The sequence below is a fragment of the Buteo buteo genome, chromosome 1 (assembly GCF_964188355.1).
Source record: "Buteo buteo chromosome 1, bButBut1.hap1.1, whole genome shotgun sequence".
NCBI lineage: Eukaryota > Metazoa > Chordata > Aves > Accipitriformes > Accipitridae > Buteo > Buteo buteo.
In genome coordinates, this window is record NC_134171.1 from 60,706,103 (window position 1) to 60,720,888 (window position 14,786).

Consider the following 14,786-nt stretch of genomic DNA (forward strand, 5'->3'; position numbering starts at 1 on the left):
ACAAAAAGCAATGAGCCATGTCTGTATCACATGAATCAGATGGTGTATTTCTGCTTTAGTACTGTAAATATCTCAAGATTTATTTTTAAACGAAGTTGGTTTTGCTTGGGAATTATTTTGTCATACTTCAGGTTTTCTACTTCTAGCCTTACTAGGAAATAGTACAGCCTTCCAACACTTGGAAAATGCTCTGCAGATCTGTTTCCTGTGTTTCCTGAACTGGGTTCAGATAAGTGAAGTGATTTTTCTACACAACCTGGGTGCTGGAAGGCAGAAGCTCTACCATGCTGAAGAAAAGGAAATACATAGCAACTTGCAGTACTGATTTAGGAGGAGGCTTTAAACTCTGAATGTCAGATACCAAAATTGATGAACATTTTCTGACTTTATACCAAAGTATTCCTTCTAAACCAAATATAGAATCTTGCCCAGGGCATAGCAAGCTTTTTGTAATTAACAAAATAAATTTTTGTGATGGATTACTGGACCCTGCAAATTCTCTTATGATAATTACAGGTGCATCCTAAAAATTAGTCTCTTTAATAGATTTTGTTTTCAGTTGCCTAAAACTGTTGAAAGCATGAGTTACTGCTCTTATAAAGCATTTTCTTTCAATGTTGACTGCTGTTTATCATTTTAATATATACTAGCCAACAAAAACTGTATGGGCTTGGAAATCCCATTTGCTTACCTAAATGCTGTTTCTCCAAGTGGTCTCCTTGTTTTATAGCTTCAGATTAATTCAAGGCAGTCTGAAACCAGATTCTAATTTGATTTTTGGCTTGTAAAAGCTGGGGGAAGAACTATGCAAGATAGCACTGAACAATGAATAAAACACTATTTGTCGTGCCACTGTGTGGTAGGAAGAGCGCTTATGAATCTCTTCTGAAAGCACTGCATACAGAATCGGCAGACAGAGACCATGCTACTGTAAGTACCTTTTCCCTTGACACATGTTAACATGTGTTTGTCTTTTGTTGGATGCAAATAATCTGCATTGCACTTCCCTTGCAAATCACCAAATGTCCAAAACCACTGCAAAAGTACAAAAGAAATGGAAACTCTCTATGCTTAAAAAACCCACCTCCCAAATACATCACTTACTTACAATAAAAACTTCAACAATAACACAAGTAGGTCCTCCAAAAAACTTTTTTGTTCGCAGAATACATGATAAATTTTTTATAAAGGGCTTTGTTTTGGTGGAATAACTTTACAAATATTATGCAGTACAAGGAGACAGGCATGGCTTGTTGAATGCATGTGAGAGCTATGGTAACTGAGCTGCTCCAAGATGATAGTTGTTCCTACAGTCCCACTTAACCTGAATTTGAAACTGGGTGATGTATATTATGAAAGTTTCATAATCATAACCTGCCTCAAGCCTAGCATTAACTATTTCCATGATGTTTTTTTGTTATCTTCCCTTAGGTTTCCCTAAGCCCTTGCTAACTTAATGTAACTTTGAGGCTGGCCATACTTATAGGGCAGGGCTGGACCAGATGATCTCCAGAGGTCCCTTCAAACCTATATTAGTCTCTAATTCTAAGCACTGGGCACCTAGAAATTCAACACTTTGTTACTTCGGGCACCTTAGCAAGTACATAATCCAGCCCCTGTCAGAGTTTCACAAGTTATGTTTTTAAATAGCACCTTTGTAATTCTTTTGCACGTCCTTTTCCACAGAGATGCTGTTCCTCCTGCCAGGAATAATACTGTCTGTGCAGTTCCTGTTCCTTGGCTGCAGAAGCCAGTTTGGCAAGAGGTGAGATTGAATCAATGAGAGCCAGCCTGCAGTCATTGGCCACCTCAGTGATGTGCAGGAGAATCTAATCACAGCAGAAGTCTGGCAGGGCTCTCTTAAAGGTGGAGACTGTGCTGATATGAGAAGTGAAGAACAACATGAGAAAGGGAAGCTGCTGTTAGCTATGTTTCTGTGAGGCAAGTGGAGCTGTAACAGGTCTTCCAGACCAGTTAGAAAAAGATGAAATTGAAAGGGAGCAGCCAACAGAACTGTAGCTTTTGCCAGGCAGCTCTCTGCCTTCCTTGTCCCAGAAACAGCTTGTGATCTTTCTCAGAATGGCAACTGACTGGATCTTACCTGGGGAGGGAACAGAGATCACCCTGTGTATGCAGGGAGGCCATATGGGGATTTCCTTGCTTTAATTTTTGATGACTGTTGCATGCTCTGGCTAAAGGCATAAAGGCATGGTGCAAAACAAATTGCTATATCCTTCCAGATGTCATGATCTCTCCAGCAAGCAATATTCAAATGTGACTATTCTTGTAATCCTTGCACAGCATCCCTTGAAGAAACAAAGATTCTGCAGAGAAGCTCCCCAAGACAAGCCAGCACCCTTGATTCCTGACCACTGCAAGTCATCCTTGCTCCACAGACTTTCAGGGTAACTAGATTTCAGAGCAATAGAAGAGACGGTCTTGAAGGCATCTGTTCTGGCAAGGGTGCTGCCTTTGCAGTTAGTGCGGTAATCTAAATGTGTAGGTATAAAACTTCAGTTTTCTTCCCTCAGAGCAGACAAGTGAAGCTGGGAGTCTTTAAAAAGAGGCATGGATTCTCAAACGTGGGATAGATGTGAACACTGATAGTGGCTTTCCCTGGGCTCTACTGAACTAACATTTCCAAATAAGTAGTTATAATATAAGGTATGTGAAGCTACAGGTCCACTAGTCAGCAGGTCAAACCCTGAGGAATTTCACTATAGACCTTGGAGCTAAAATTGATCATCTCCTGCTGTCCTGCAGTCCTGCTGTGTCCATGCCAGATCAGCCTACACCTTATTTCTGCAAGTTAACACCCTGCGTTTCAACCTGCCTTTTTAAAGGAGACTTTGTCCTGCCTGTAAGTATACGAAACACTTTGTGATTTGTCTCCAGCAGTACAACAGCTATGGCATGTTCTTCACATAAGAACAGATGCTAACTTTCCTCTAAGATCTCTGAATGACCTTTCATTTTGGCTGTATTTTTCAAAAGAAACAGTTTATGAAGAGGGAAGGAGGGATTTTCTCCCCTACAAATATTCTAGCACTCCCTCTCATGATTGGTGCAGGTTATGTTGAAAATACTCTTTGCATGTGATATAGTGCTCAAGAAGCTCCTTTAAGTCATTTACCCTGCCAGAATGTTGTTACTTTCAGAATCTCACTTTACATTAAGGCTTTATCTCTAGCAAGTTAAACCTGCTGTAACTGGACTGCAGTTATCCCCTCTTTCCATGTATGGAAACCGCCTATCAGCATAGTTGTAAATTTTAAGACCAGACGATTACAACTATTTCTTCTAGTCTGTATTCTGCAAAACACAGATCAATGTAACACTGAAGTTTTTGACTGCTTCCTCAAGTTAAGCAGAGTAGCCCTGATCCAACAGAAAGAAGGGAGGTAAACAACTGAAGATTGACTCTTGTTCACGATTTGGGCATCACATCTCTAAAAAATGATGTTAGCAGATTTGCACTACAACCCTCAGCTGCAGAGCTTGTCATATGCAACAACAGGAGGGAATCTGGTTGAGGATTAATTTGTTATGTGATTCTGTCTACCCTCTCCCCAAATATTCTGAATTATGTATTTAAAGAGCAGTGTAACAGATACAAAGAGAGAACATTATATTGAAAGAACAAGTTCTATGTTAAAGTTTACACCAGATGCATCTCAGCAATCTGGACACAACTTGCAATAAATAGCTCCATTTTGGAAAACAGCATTCTTTACTGGCAAACACTCTTCTGTAAACTGTACTAATACTGATATAGGTGCTGCTTCTTACATTTTTAGGCTCTGTGCATGTGGTAGTCTTTCATACAAAGTCCTGTTTCAATCCCTTCTCCTTTCCCTTTCAAGAGGTTAATCGCTCTCTATGCAGAAAGGCCAGCGTGGGATTTAAATACAGGTTAAAAGAGTGAGAATCTATATTCAGAGGCTAAAGGAGTTAAAAAAATGCACTTTTCATGAAAATCCCTCTTCACAGAGAACACGTTTCACTGAAAGGCACCGAGGGTTTGCTTGGATGTTTGACTTGAACATCCTTGATTCCAAGGGCACAGCATTTTACAGGATTAAGCTTCACATTATGCAAATTACTACATTAAGACTGATTCACCTCTCCGAGTTGTTTTGTGCCTTCAGGAAGATATGATCTCATTCAGCTGTAGATATTAATCTATTTCCCAGATGGCACACAACCTTGCATTCAAGAACAAAAGGCAGCTTGAATATAGAAGTCCCCTAGGAAATCTGCAAAAACCCACTGAAAATATGTGGAAGTATCTCCCTGTTCAACTGATTACTTCACCACTTCATTCACTCCATTGCGTGGGATATATCCAGGTGCTTTGCAGCTTGCTGGGCTGATGCATCCTTTAACTCAGTTGATACACAAGCCTGCACAGTACTTAGCCTCCCACTGCTTTGTTGTAAGGGATATAAAATAAAGGCACTTATGGCAACCATTTCAGGTAAGCATCAGCAGCTCTAGTTTGAAGTTCAGTCTTTGTGAATACAAGCATGGGGCTGCACAGCGAGGCTGGGAGGCTCACTCAAAAAGAGAGATGTAATCTGGTTCTTGGTCCTCTTGGCCACATGGGTAAAGCAACAGCTCCTTCCCCAAGGAAGTGATGGGTTCATCCTGTTGATATAGGATATGATTAAACACCACCTTTCAAACAGACCCTACCTATCACAACATCATGGGGTGGACAGCAGTTTCCCTGCCTCTGTTATGGTGTGCACTTGTTCATCCCGCTGTGTGATACAGCTCAGTGCCCCAGGAAACCTGGGGAAGGACCCACATGGCCAACCTCTGTCTTCATAAAAACAGTGTCTGTGCTTGGTGCAGTAATCCAGTGACAGGATTCTGGCAGTTCTCAGAAAGGGCTGCGCTCGTCTCATAGGCAGCTGCAGTTTCTATGGTGTGAAATGCTGCCCTGCCTAGAAAGTGCTGGAGCGAGGACTGTGCAGCATGCAGGTAAGCAGGATGGGGTGGCTGTGGATCTTGGCTGCGTTTGTGGGGGGGACAAGGGTGAATCCTGGAGAGAGCACATGCCCTCTGCTCAGGCAAGCCCTGTTCTAACAACGGAATTCCCTGATAGTACAATCTCTGCTTCCCATCTCGTCCTCCACCCTAGCAGCAGATGCATGGTGGGAACTTCTTTCATGGTCAGCCGGTAGGTGATAAGCAGAACCCACTAGAGTGCTTCAGCAGAGTGGGTTCACCCTGCCCACACCTGCTGTAGTGCAGGGGGTCTGTAGGATGCTTTGCAGACTGTGGGCATGGCTCTATCTTTAGTATAGATATGTGCAGCCAGGCTTTAAATCCTCTGGCTCTGGTACCAATAGCCGTATAGCTCCTGCTTTCAATAATTTCAGCCTGAACTGTGAAACCCATGCAAGAAGCAAGTTCAGGTAGCCCAGGTAGAGCTCTATATAGCAAATGAACATAGATATTTTCCTCGTGTCCAGTTTTGTTTAGCCATGCCTGTATTAGTCTAGGCACTTATTTAAAAGAAACATGGATTTTAAATGAACCTTTAGGCAAAATGATTGTTCTGTCCCTGGGCAGATCTTAGAGTAAAGGAATGAACAATCCATCTGGCCCTCCTTGGAGCCCATGTAACAGCAGTCAGTGCTAGTAAACACTGCTGTTATTGTTGCAAGAACCTGCCAACCTTCTTACTTTCCTTCTATTTTTCATCTTTGCTCAGTATCACACCTTGCCTGCTTTGAGATATAAAGATACCTCATTCTCTTTCATGCTGGAGGCAAGCAGGATTTTCTGCTTACCCAACTTGCTGGGACCCCACAACCATGGCGAGAATGCAAAAAAAAAAAGGAGTCTGCATGAGTATGCTGTCACCTCTCACCTTATCAGCATTTCTACTACATGGTGTGTAAGTAACTTGAGCCCTGTGTGCAAGTTGTTCTGCGCACTTGAGGGGGAGTGAGTCAGGTCTAAGATGTTTGAGATGTGTTAGGTTACCTGAGATGTACCCATCAGGCTGGCATACCCTTCTGGAGAAGCACACAGGATAACCAATGGCAGCTAAAATGGGTCTAGTTACCTACTTTAAAACAACTGAATCTATTCTTTCTTATTTTTGAAGTGCCTTGAGTCAATTAAACAGTTAATGAATTCCTTGCTAGACATTCACCTTGTGGTAGTCTACAAGGTCAGCCAGTGTTGAATGTTGTAGCTGGTCCACTCCAAGGAAGCTGTAGGAATCACTGGAGGCATCAATGAGGAAGTGTTTACATCCTTCCACAGACCGATAGGAGAGCACATAGCCTTTGATTTTCTCACTGATGCGGACCAGAAAACCCCCTGGTACTGTTTTATTCAGAAGCTCCTCTGCTTTCTTAGAAGTTAGGATACCTGTTCAAAACCAAAACGCAAAACTGAAGGGAGAAAAGCATTAGTGCAGGACTGGATGGAACAGTTCTCTCAAGAAATCTGCTTTACCATGCTAAAACCAGTCCATGGCACTTCCGTCCCTTGCATTGTGTTCTTGACCAATAGCCCAGGAAGAACAGTACTGCCATTTCTAGTAAAAGACCATGGCCACGTGCTAACTGTTCTTTATGTTAACTGCTCCAGACTTGGCTGATTATGAATGACAAATGTGCAGGGCTCAAAAGGACAGTTTCTGTGTTACGAGAGAGAACAGCATTGCAGTGTGTTGTATGTTGATTCCAGTACAGCAGGGCTGCGCAGACAGTGATTGTAGGTCCTGTCAGAAGGCCATGCAAACATTGAAAGCCCAGTTACAAGAGGATAACGCTTTCATTGCTGCAGTCTTGGATTGAAGGGGTTTCCAAAGGAAGGGAGTTGATAGATGGGATTATGATGACCCATCAGAAATGGGATGGAAAGGCGATGTATGATGAGACGTGGAGGGAGAATGACCTGGGGCCAAGGATGAGTGCCAAGTGTGCCCAAATCTCTCTCACCCTGATCCAGACAGTTACTGGGGTGACCGTGCATCCAGTACAGGGAGGCAGGGGTGGCACAGAGGTACAGGGTATTTTGAAGATCTGGCCTCTGTTCTAACACTTTAGCTTGCCCTTTGTCATGATGCTAAAGGAATTTAAACTACATGCATAGATATTTAAAATGAAAAACGTAGCCACCTTTGAAAAGCTCCTGGGACCAGCCTGTGGCAGCAGCTATGTTAGCAGAAACAACTCCTTAAAGAGTTGGGTTGGGGCATAAATGCTCAGGACTCACCGTGGAACCAAGGCGCTATCGTGTCCGTGGTTTTCTGATAGCCAGCTCGGAGAGGGAATTGCTCCTCTTTGAACCACTTGATGATGCTTTCTTCAGTGGAATTGGAGATTGTCCTCTGGATTCCCTCTTTCCTGTTAGAAAAGACCATGGTTTGTGCATCAAGTTCAAACGACAGCTTTTGAGTCCTTGGCAGGACTTATTTTGTTCAGGATGTTAAGAACAGCCCTAAACAGAAGGCTTACACTAGTGCAGCTGTCAGCAATATTATATGGTTTTCAGTGGGCACCCAGCATAGAAGATGTGTGCACTCTAGACTTCCGATGCTCTACTAAATAAACCTGTTATCCTCTGGGGGTGAACAAATAAGTCTCGTCATGCCCTAGGCTGGAATATAGCCTAGACTCTGTATTTTTCCCTGTGGGGTGTCTTCTTCACACAAGGAGAGCTAACCATTCCCACCTCAACCATCCCATGCTAGAGCAGAAGAATCTCATCCCTTCTCCCCTCCACAGGGTTTTCCTTACCTAATTGCTCTCCCATTTGCCATCGCAGGAGGTAGAAGTTTAGGCTTGGGGGGGAGAGGCGGATATTGGAGTGGTCGCCGATCTCCTGCTGTGGCACCCTTGGAAATATCTGCCTGCTTCCCTCTGTGGATGCCCTGCAGTGAAAGCCTCCTGTAGTCATCCCTGGCTTGCCGTGCAAGGGAGCGTCTCTTCTCATCTGCTGCCTTGGATTTCCGCACTGGAACAAAAAAGGAGTCCTACAGGAGCGAACAAGCAGGCAAGTTTTAAGCTTGCTGCCCTTTGCCCATCTCCTGCTTGACAAAGTGGAAGAATAACCTGTTTCACAAGGTGAAACATGTACTCAATTATGAGACCATTTGCCACAGGTGTCCCATTACTTTTGGGCATCTGCTACTTAACGGGGTCCAGTTTTTATTCCTTCAAGAGATTAAAAATCTGAGTTCTTTCTGGACATCAGGTCCCTTTGTACTTAGAGACTACTTGGTTTTGTTTCAGATGCTGACTCCTGGTTCAGACATAGATTTCTGTAGTGCCTTTCATGTGGGCCAGCACAGGGGGAGGGCATTCGGAATAAAAGCTGCTGAAATGACCCCAAATCAATCCTTTGAAGGATTTTAAAGTGATGGTCATTTTCTGAGGGTGGGAGGGAGTCTTACTGAAACCATAGCAGAAAGTGGAGAATTTGGCTGGGTATTTTTGTTTGGTATAAAACTGCCTTGATTTTCTAGGTCCAGCTCATCCTGGAGTCTGTATGAGTAACCAGCTCTCCTGTTGGTCTGAGTTAGGCTAGTTCTTTCCTTGCTTTTATAATCAACTTCAGATTTTTTTTTTTTATCAGTAAGAAAATTAAAACCCTTGGCCTGAAGTAGAAACAATTGGTAGTACAGCATTGCCATCTACTGAGCAGCAGGGGAGGAACTGGGAAAAAAAAATGCATCAGGTTCTCCTCCAGGAAGTATTTTGCAGCAGTGACGGATACTACTGCAAGTCTCATACTGCTTGCTGTTTTCCTTCCTATCATTGGGATTCATTACACGAGACAGTGCAGCAGGGCTCTGCTTAGGTGGGATCATGCTTGGATAACAGGAAAGCCCTTTTTAGTTAGTCCCTGTCACTCATTATCCTTGTCCTCAAGAGCAATGGTCACTACAAAGTCCTACAAAAGGCCAGCTTCTAGTTTAAAGTTAATTATCCTGGCTATACTCATGTGGTTCCTATTTGTTACTTGTTTTAATGTGGTATCTGTAGGAAAAATTTTCCATTTCCCTGCCCAGCTCTAGTCTCAATGCTGTGTGAACTCAGAAATATTTCTGATAATGCAGCACTGTATTTCTTGGCAGTACTCTCCACCCACCGACCAATTATTCAGTTCCAATGTGGCAGGAGAAGGATTGAGATGATGCCACAGAGCCCTAGGATTTCTCAAGCCCCAGAGGAAAAAGTCATCCTAAGATCTTACAGGATTCCTGCCATTCAGGCTCATTCTCATCTGATTTCTGCAGTGTCGTCTGGCTCTCCAAGCTGGGGTGACTCTGTGGTATTGCCTCCTGGGGGGCTGTGGTCTCTTCTCCTGAATTTCTCCTCTGTGCTTCCTTTGTCTATGAAAGAAACAGCATGTTCAGCTTTGTCCCAGGCTAGTTTTAACCCTGCCTTTTAGCTAGACTTGAAATACTGGGATCTCCATTCTTTATTGTGAATCCCTCCGATTTCAACAACATACAGACCCTCTGTCTTTACTGCAGGTGACAACAGAGGAAGTAAGGGAAAACAGTCTACCAGCAATCATCAGGAGCATCTCCCTGTGCTGTTCCCCAGCCTGCCAGCCTGGCCTGTTTTGTATCATCTCCAAATCGTCGCACTGTACGTGAGGAGCATGGCAACGCTGGATAAAACTGGTCCAAGAGTTGAGGATGTTCTTGGGTCAGATGAGGCTCTGAGGCTGACTGGGACTTTAGGATAAAGTCTGGGCCTCACTCAATATGTTAGGAGCATCCTAGGTTGCCACTTACCTGTTGGAAGCCATGCTTCCTCACATGGCAGTCTGCCAGCATCTGGTGAACATCTCTGCTTTCCCTCTGGGTGGAGGAAAAGAGCAGTGAGAAATAAATACAGTGTTAGGACCATTGGTCTTTTTTTGGAGTAATAGGTGTTTAATGCAGAAGCAGTGATGAGGCATTTATGTTAAATTTTGCCAGCCTTCTCTGACAAACATTGGGGTTTTTTCATCATATTAGGCCTAATATGCCACAGGAGGAGAATTCAAGGGTGTCAGGATTGTCATAAGCATGCCTAGATTTGCTATGTGATGCTCCCAAGTGCTCCCAGAGAGCAGTTCCTTCCTCCCTCCCTCTAAAGCAAGCCCTAGCAGAACCTGCCATCCACAGCTTTACCTGCCTGCGCTTGTTTGCTGCTGTGGCTGGGGTGCTGCAAACCCCTTCTCATCAAACTGACCCAACTAGCTGCATAGCTTGTGTTCACTCTTCCCTGCAAACCAATCTAGCTACCCTAGCAGCAGTCGCTAGCCGAAACCTGCCTCTGAAGATGAACAGTTAGACTTGTCTTTGAGCAAACATCCACCCACCTCCCTGTTGGACCCAGACTGCCTCCCACGGCACAGTGAGCAATGAGTTAACTGTACTGTGCTGCTTACCAAGGACATGCTTTGTTTTATCTCCATTGCCTACTTGGCTAATATTTAATATGAACACAGCTTTCCAATTTCCTTCTCCTTGACAGGAAACTAGGAACTTCAAATGTGTGTGAAGCAGCTTGTGTTCTTAGATCAGACCCCTGTCCCATCCAGCAGACAAAGCACAATGTGCAGATCCCTCAGGTTAAATGGGAACTGGATCCCAGAGAAAGCACTTTAACGACAGAGGTGAGAAAAAGCCCATCTCTGGGCCTAGAAAATGCAACAGGGGTGTTTGGTCTGGATCCCTCCTTCTAATAGCAAAAGCCCCAGAAACGTGGGAAGAAATACTAATAATATAATGATAGACAAAACAAGTAAAGTATACAACCCCCCCTCTGTTTCCATGTGCAAGACTTTAAAAGGGGTTTAGATTTTTTTGGTGGTGGTGGGATTTTTGGTTTGGGGGGGGGGTTGCCCTTTTTTTTTTGTTAGCTGTGACTAATAGCTTCCTTTCAAAAGAAAAAAAAATCTCCCACATAGTTGCTCAACTTTAGCAAACAGTGCTAAGAAAAACCCCATGTGATTCAGAGGCTTTTGATAAAGGAGACAGCCACTCCAAATTCCCTTCAGTATTTTGGTAGCAGCGGGAGAGGCACTTTGCCAAAACCCAACCTTCAGTTATCATACTGAAATATGGAGTGGCTGCGTAATAAAAGAATGTACATTCATACAAGTTAGCAGCACAAGGCTGAATGAAAACTCTGCTGAATGAGATTGGACTTCTCCCATGAAGTTGGCAGGGTGTTCTGTTCCTTCTGTTCAACTTTGGTTGCATGGGTTGTTAATTTAACTCATCTGTTTCTCAGTTCTCTGCAAATGGCTTTTTGTAGCCAGTTAAAAAGTAGAAATGTATTTATTACTGGAGAAAAATATTTCTGTAATGAAATACCACAGCAAAGCAGACACTGTAGTTACTGCATTTGGAGTTGTCCTGTGCTATGGAGGTCATAAGCTATTTTCTAACTATTTTAGAAGAACAACAAAAAAGAATAACATAAAATAAGCGTGTCAGAGGATGATGGTAAAATTATCTTCATCTGTTCTTTTATACAAATAGATGATTTGTTTGAGGGCTGTGGCCTTGCATGTACAGATCCTGGGATAACCTCCCTGGTCTTGCCCCAAAAGCCTTCAAAACCAGCCACAGAGCAGGAGGGAAAGTACTGTGACCCTTGTTTTACTCACGAAGAATGGAAGCAAAGGAATCCAGAGTAACTTATCGATTAGTACAGAGCAGATCTATCCCAGCTGAGAATAATACTCAGACCTCCCAAGTCCTAAGGAAGGATGTACCAGCACGGCTTCTTCTCTGGCTACAGAAGAAAAGCCTTAACAGTTACCTGGCTTTTTTTCTTCTTCAAATTTCTATTTACAGCAATCAGGATTTGCTGCACTTCCTAGATCTCAAAGCACATGTTTCAGATAGTTATGAAGAGAAGGGGGAAAACTACCTTTGCGAGCTCCTGGCTTTTCCCTGTTGTAGCAGCAGCAGTTTTTCTCCCATCTTCCTTCTTTTCCTCCACAGTGCTTTTTTTATTCGCGTGAAGATCTGTCTCACTCAGGACTCCTGGTTGTGGATGTAGAGACCGAGTTACAGAAGAGTCAGTCTCTCTGAAATGCAAGAGAGAGAAGACTTAGGAACCCAAGGGAGTCACTTTCTGCTCTCTGAGCATCTTGTGAGGAAGCTGCACGTCAGCAGAGCAGTGCTGCGATGAAGCGACGTGCATGCAGGCAGCTATCATATCTCCAAATCAGGTAGGTGGAATAATTAAATTAATGACTCGTGGTGAGTAACTGTCATCTTGCTGTACATGGGCACCTGTCGGTGAATCAGTGTAATCCAAACTCATCTCCTGCTGCAATAACAGAGTTAGCATTTCCTGTGGTCTGCAGAGGGTACTGCGCAGGAGCCGTATCATCACGGGAGGCTCAGTGAGCCAGGGCAAGCCTCAGGCTGGAGCTGGTCTCTGCCAGCATTGTGCGTACTCACAGAAAGTCAACCTTTGCCTGTGCCTTTTGCCTGCGAGTTGAGTGTGACAGTGGTAATCACAGCCCTTACAGAAGACTCCAGCCTCTGGGTCCCTAGAAATGCCTTCTCCTCCATGTCTGCCCACTGAGTCCTCCAGCTGAAGGGTGCTTACCTGCCCTCCTTGCCTTGCTCTCTCGCTAACCGCTTTGCCCTTTGTGCCTGGATCTCTTCACAGATGGCCGCGTACGATTTATCTGAAGGATGCTCACCCATCACCCAGACCCAGACATCATTGTCAGCGCCAAGCTTCCATGTCACCGACTTCCCTTTGGCTGGAAAAGAAGCAGCTCTTTGTTAAACACAGTTTGCTCGGTGGCTCCGTGCAGGGCCTGTGTCCTGCCTGCTGTGCCCTCCTGGCTGCTGCCGATGGCAGAGCCTCTCCAAAAGTAGCTGTATGTGGCGACAGCTTGGCTGAGACGCAGCACGCACCTCCCATTTCATTTCATGGTGCTGAAGCCAGGTCAGTGAAGGAGGCATTTCTGAGTCTGTGGGCAAGGGAGAAGACTCACCGCTGTTTCCCTTCTTGCTTTAATTCCTTGCTACTGCCCTCCCCAAACTGTGTGACATGAACTACCTGCAAACAGAGCACGTGGGGAAGAGCTGGGAGAAGAGTGCTATCTTCCTAGCAGCCAGCATGCTGTGTAATCCTGGCAAGGGGACTTCAGGTCTAAAGGCACAACGGGAACCCCCCTGCAGATCTGGTGCCCCAGGACAGACGTTCAAGTCCATGGTTATTTTATAGACAGGTTCAGAGGCCCCATTTAGTGGGAAACTTAATGAGATTCATCTCCTGGGGGCAAGTAAGCCCTGTCTTCATAGCTAGGGGAGTTGAGCAATTTGGTCAAGGACAGAGTGTCTGGGCCAGGGAGTAAAACCATTGCGTGCCTGGCCCAAACTACCCCATTGCAGGTGGGTTTAGTTACGGTTTGGAAATATGACTATGATATGTCCCTGGGAGAAGAAATTAACAACACATTACCTCCTATTTCTAGGGAGCAGTTGACTTGGCCAGATCTGTGCCAGAGGGGGAAGCAGCCGGGAGGCAGAGCCTTACCTTTTCTCGGCAGTGGCTTCTTTGCTAAAGCCTTGTCTGCAGCAGCTTCTCTTTCCTTCCACCGTCTGATTTGTTCCTGCCTCATCTTGAAGAAGAGGATCTGCTTCTGCTCCTCGCTGAGTTCTGCCAGCAGGTCAGGATCAATGTACATGTCTGATAATATCTGTTTCAGCATGGCTGCAGGTTTCAGTTACACACGTTTGTGGCAATGATCTCCAGGGATCAGATCCTCTTCCTGGCTCCGACAAGAGTCCCTCCCCGCCTGAGCCTGGAGCAGGAATGCAGGCGTGCCAGAGTAATTATACTTCTCTCTCTTTTTTTTTTTTTTTTTTTTAGCTCAGACTTCCTGCACAGACCAAAAAAAGTAAATAAGTAGCTTAAAACCTGCTGTTAAGATTCTTTGAAATAAGAGGTGAGCTCAGCTCCCACGCAGCCCCTGTCCACTCTGCTGGGAGAGCTAGCCAGAAGGGACGAGTCCTGGAGTGGGGAGGTTGTGTTGATACTCTGATAAACCCAGCTGATAGTATATCAAAAGAGAGCAAGCGCTGCCTGTTACCGTCATCAGAGGTGGGGCTTGGCTGTGCCCAAGCAAACATTCCTGCTGGGCAGGGAATCAATGAACCCACGACTAGACAGCTCCTCCTCCTTCCAAAGAGGAAAACTTTGATGATCAAAAGCCCAGCCTGCCTTGTTTTACCAAAGAAAGATGGGGAGTGCTTTCAGCTCTGGTTTTGAGGTGGGAGTGGGAATTTTGGGGTGCTCCTGTCCATCAAAGGCAGCTTCACAGCAAGCCAAGGGATTGCAAGTAGTGCAGCTGGTTTGAAGAAAGACAACTTGCATGGTCAGCAGCTGAGGAGCTGAGGCAGCTCCAGTCTGACACGTCTTGCTGATGCACCTTGCCCATGCTGTGAGCCTGGCATGGGACATCCCTGTCTGACAGGATGAAGCAGGGAGGTATGGTGACCGGGAGTTGGGGATGAGCCTTCTCATTTCTGTTTTGTTTCTCTGGTTACTTTGTATTATCCCTATTAAAAATGTTAATTCCAGAAGCATGGAACTGGTGTTCCAAATATGTATTGCTTTTGTTTAAACAAATGGCTTTCTTGATTAAAAAAACAAAGGCTTTTTTGGGAGGTGGTCTCATCTGGGCAACGCTTTCTGAGTATCCCCCTGAGAGCAGAATTGTTCCAGCTCAGCAGCCAAAGGGGCTTGGGCTGTCCTTGAGCCATGGGAGGTGGCAGCTGT

The 14,786-nt window shown here is 44.7% G+C and overlaps 1 protein-coding gene across 1 annotated transcript; it reads right to left on the bottom strand.

Moving 5' to 3' along the window:
• Window positions 1-2,619: 2,619 nt before the first annotated feature.
• Window positions 2,620-13,894, bottom strand: SH2D4A (SH2 domain containing 4A). Its single transcript, XM_075033256.1, has 9 exons — window positions 13,542-13,894; window positions 12,600-12,759; window positions 11,910-12,069; window positions 9,776-9,841; window positions 9,226-9,364; window positions 7,767-7,983; window positions 7,243-7,373; window positions 6,170-6,390; window positions 2,620-4,647 (listed from the first exon to the last, which is right to left on the bottom strand). The coding sequence occupies exons 1-9, from the start codon at window positions 13,714-13,716 to the stop codon at window positions 4,555-4,557; spliced, it is 1,362 nt and encodes a 453-aa protein (XP_074889357.1). The 5' UTR covers window positions 13,717-13,894; the 3' UTR covers window positions 2,620-4,554.
• Window positions 13,895-14,786: the final 892 nt, after the last annotated feature.

Bases quoted from the DNA above. Each gene is read 5' to 3' on its own strand.
- SH2D4A (XM_075033256.1), bottom strand. From the start codon at position 13,716: ATGCTGAAACAGATATTATCAGACATGTACATTGATCCTGACCTGCTG. The intron at 9,365-9,775 runs GTAAGTGGCAAC...TTTCTTTCATAG, and splicing joins GGAAGCATGGCTTCCAACAG to ACAAAGGAAGCACAGAGGAG. The intron at 7,984-9,225 runs GTAAGATCTTAG...TTTTTGTTCCAG, and splicing joins GCCTGAATGGCAGGAATCCT to TGCGGAAATCCAAGGCAGCA.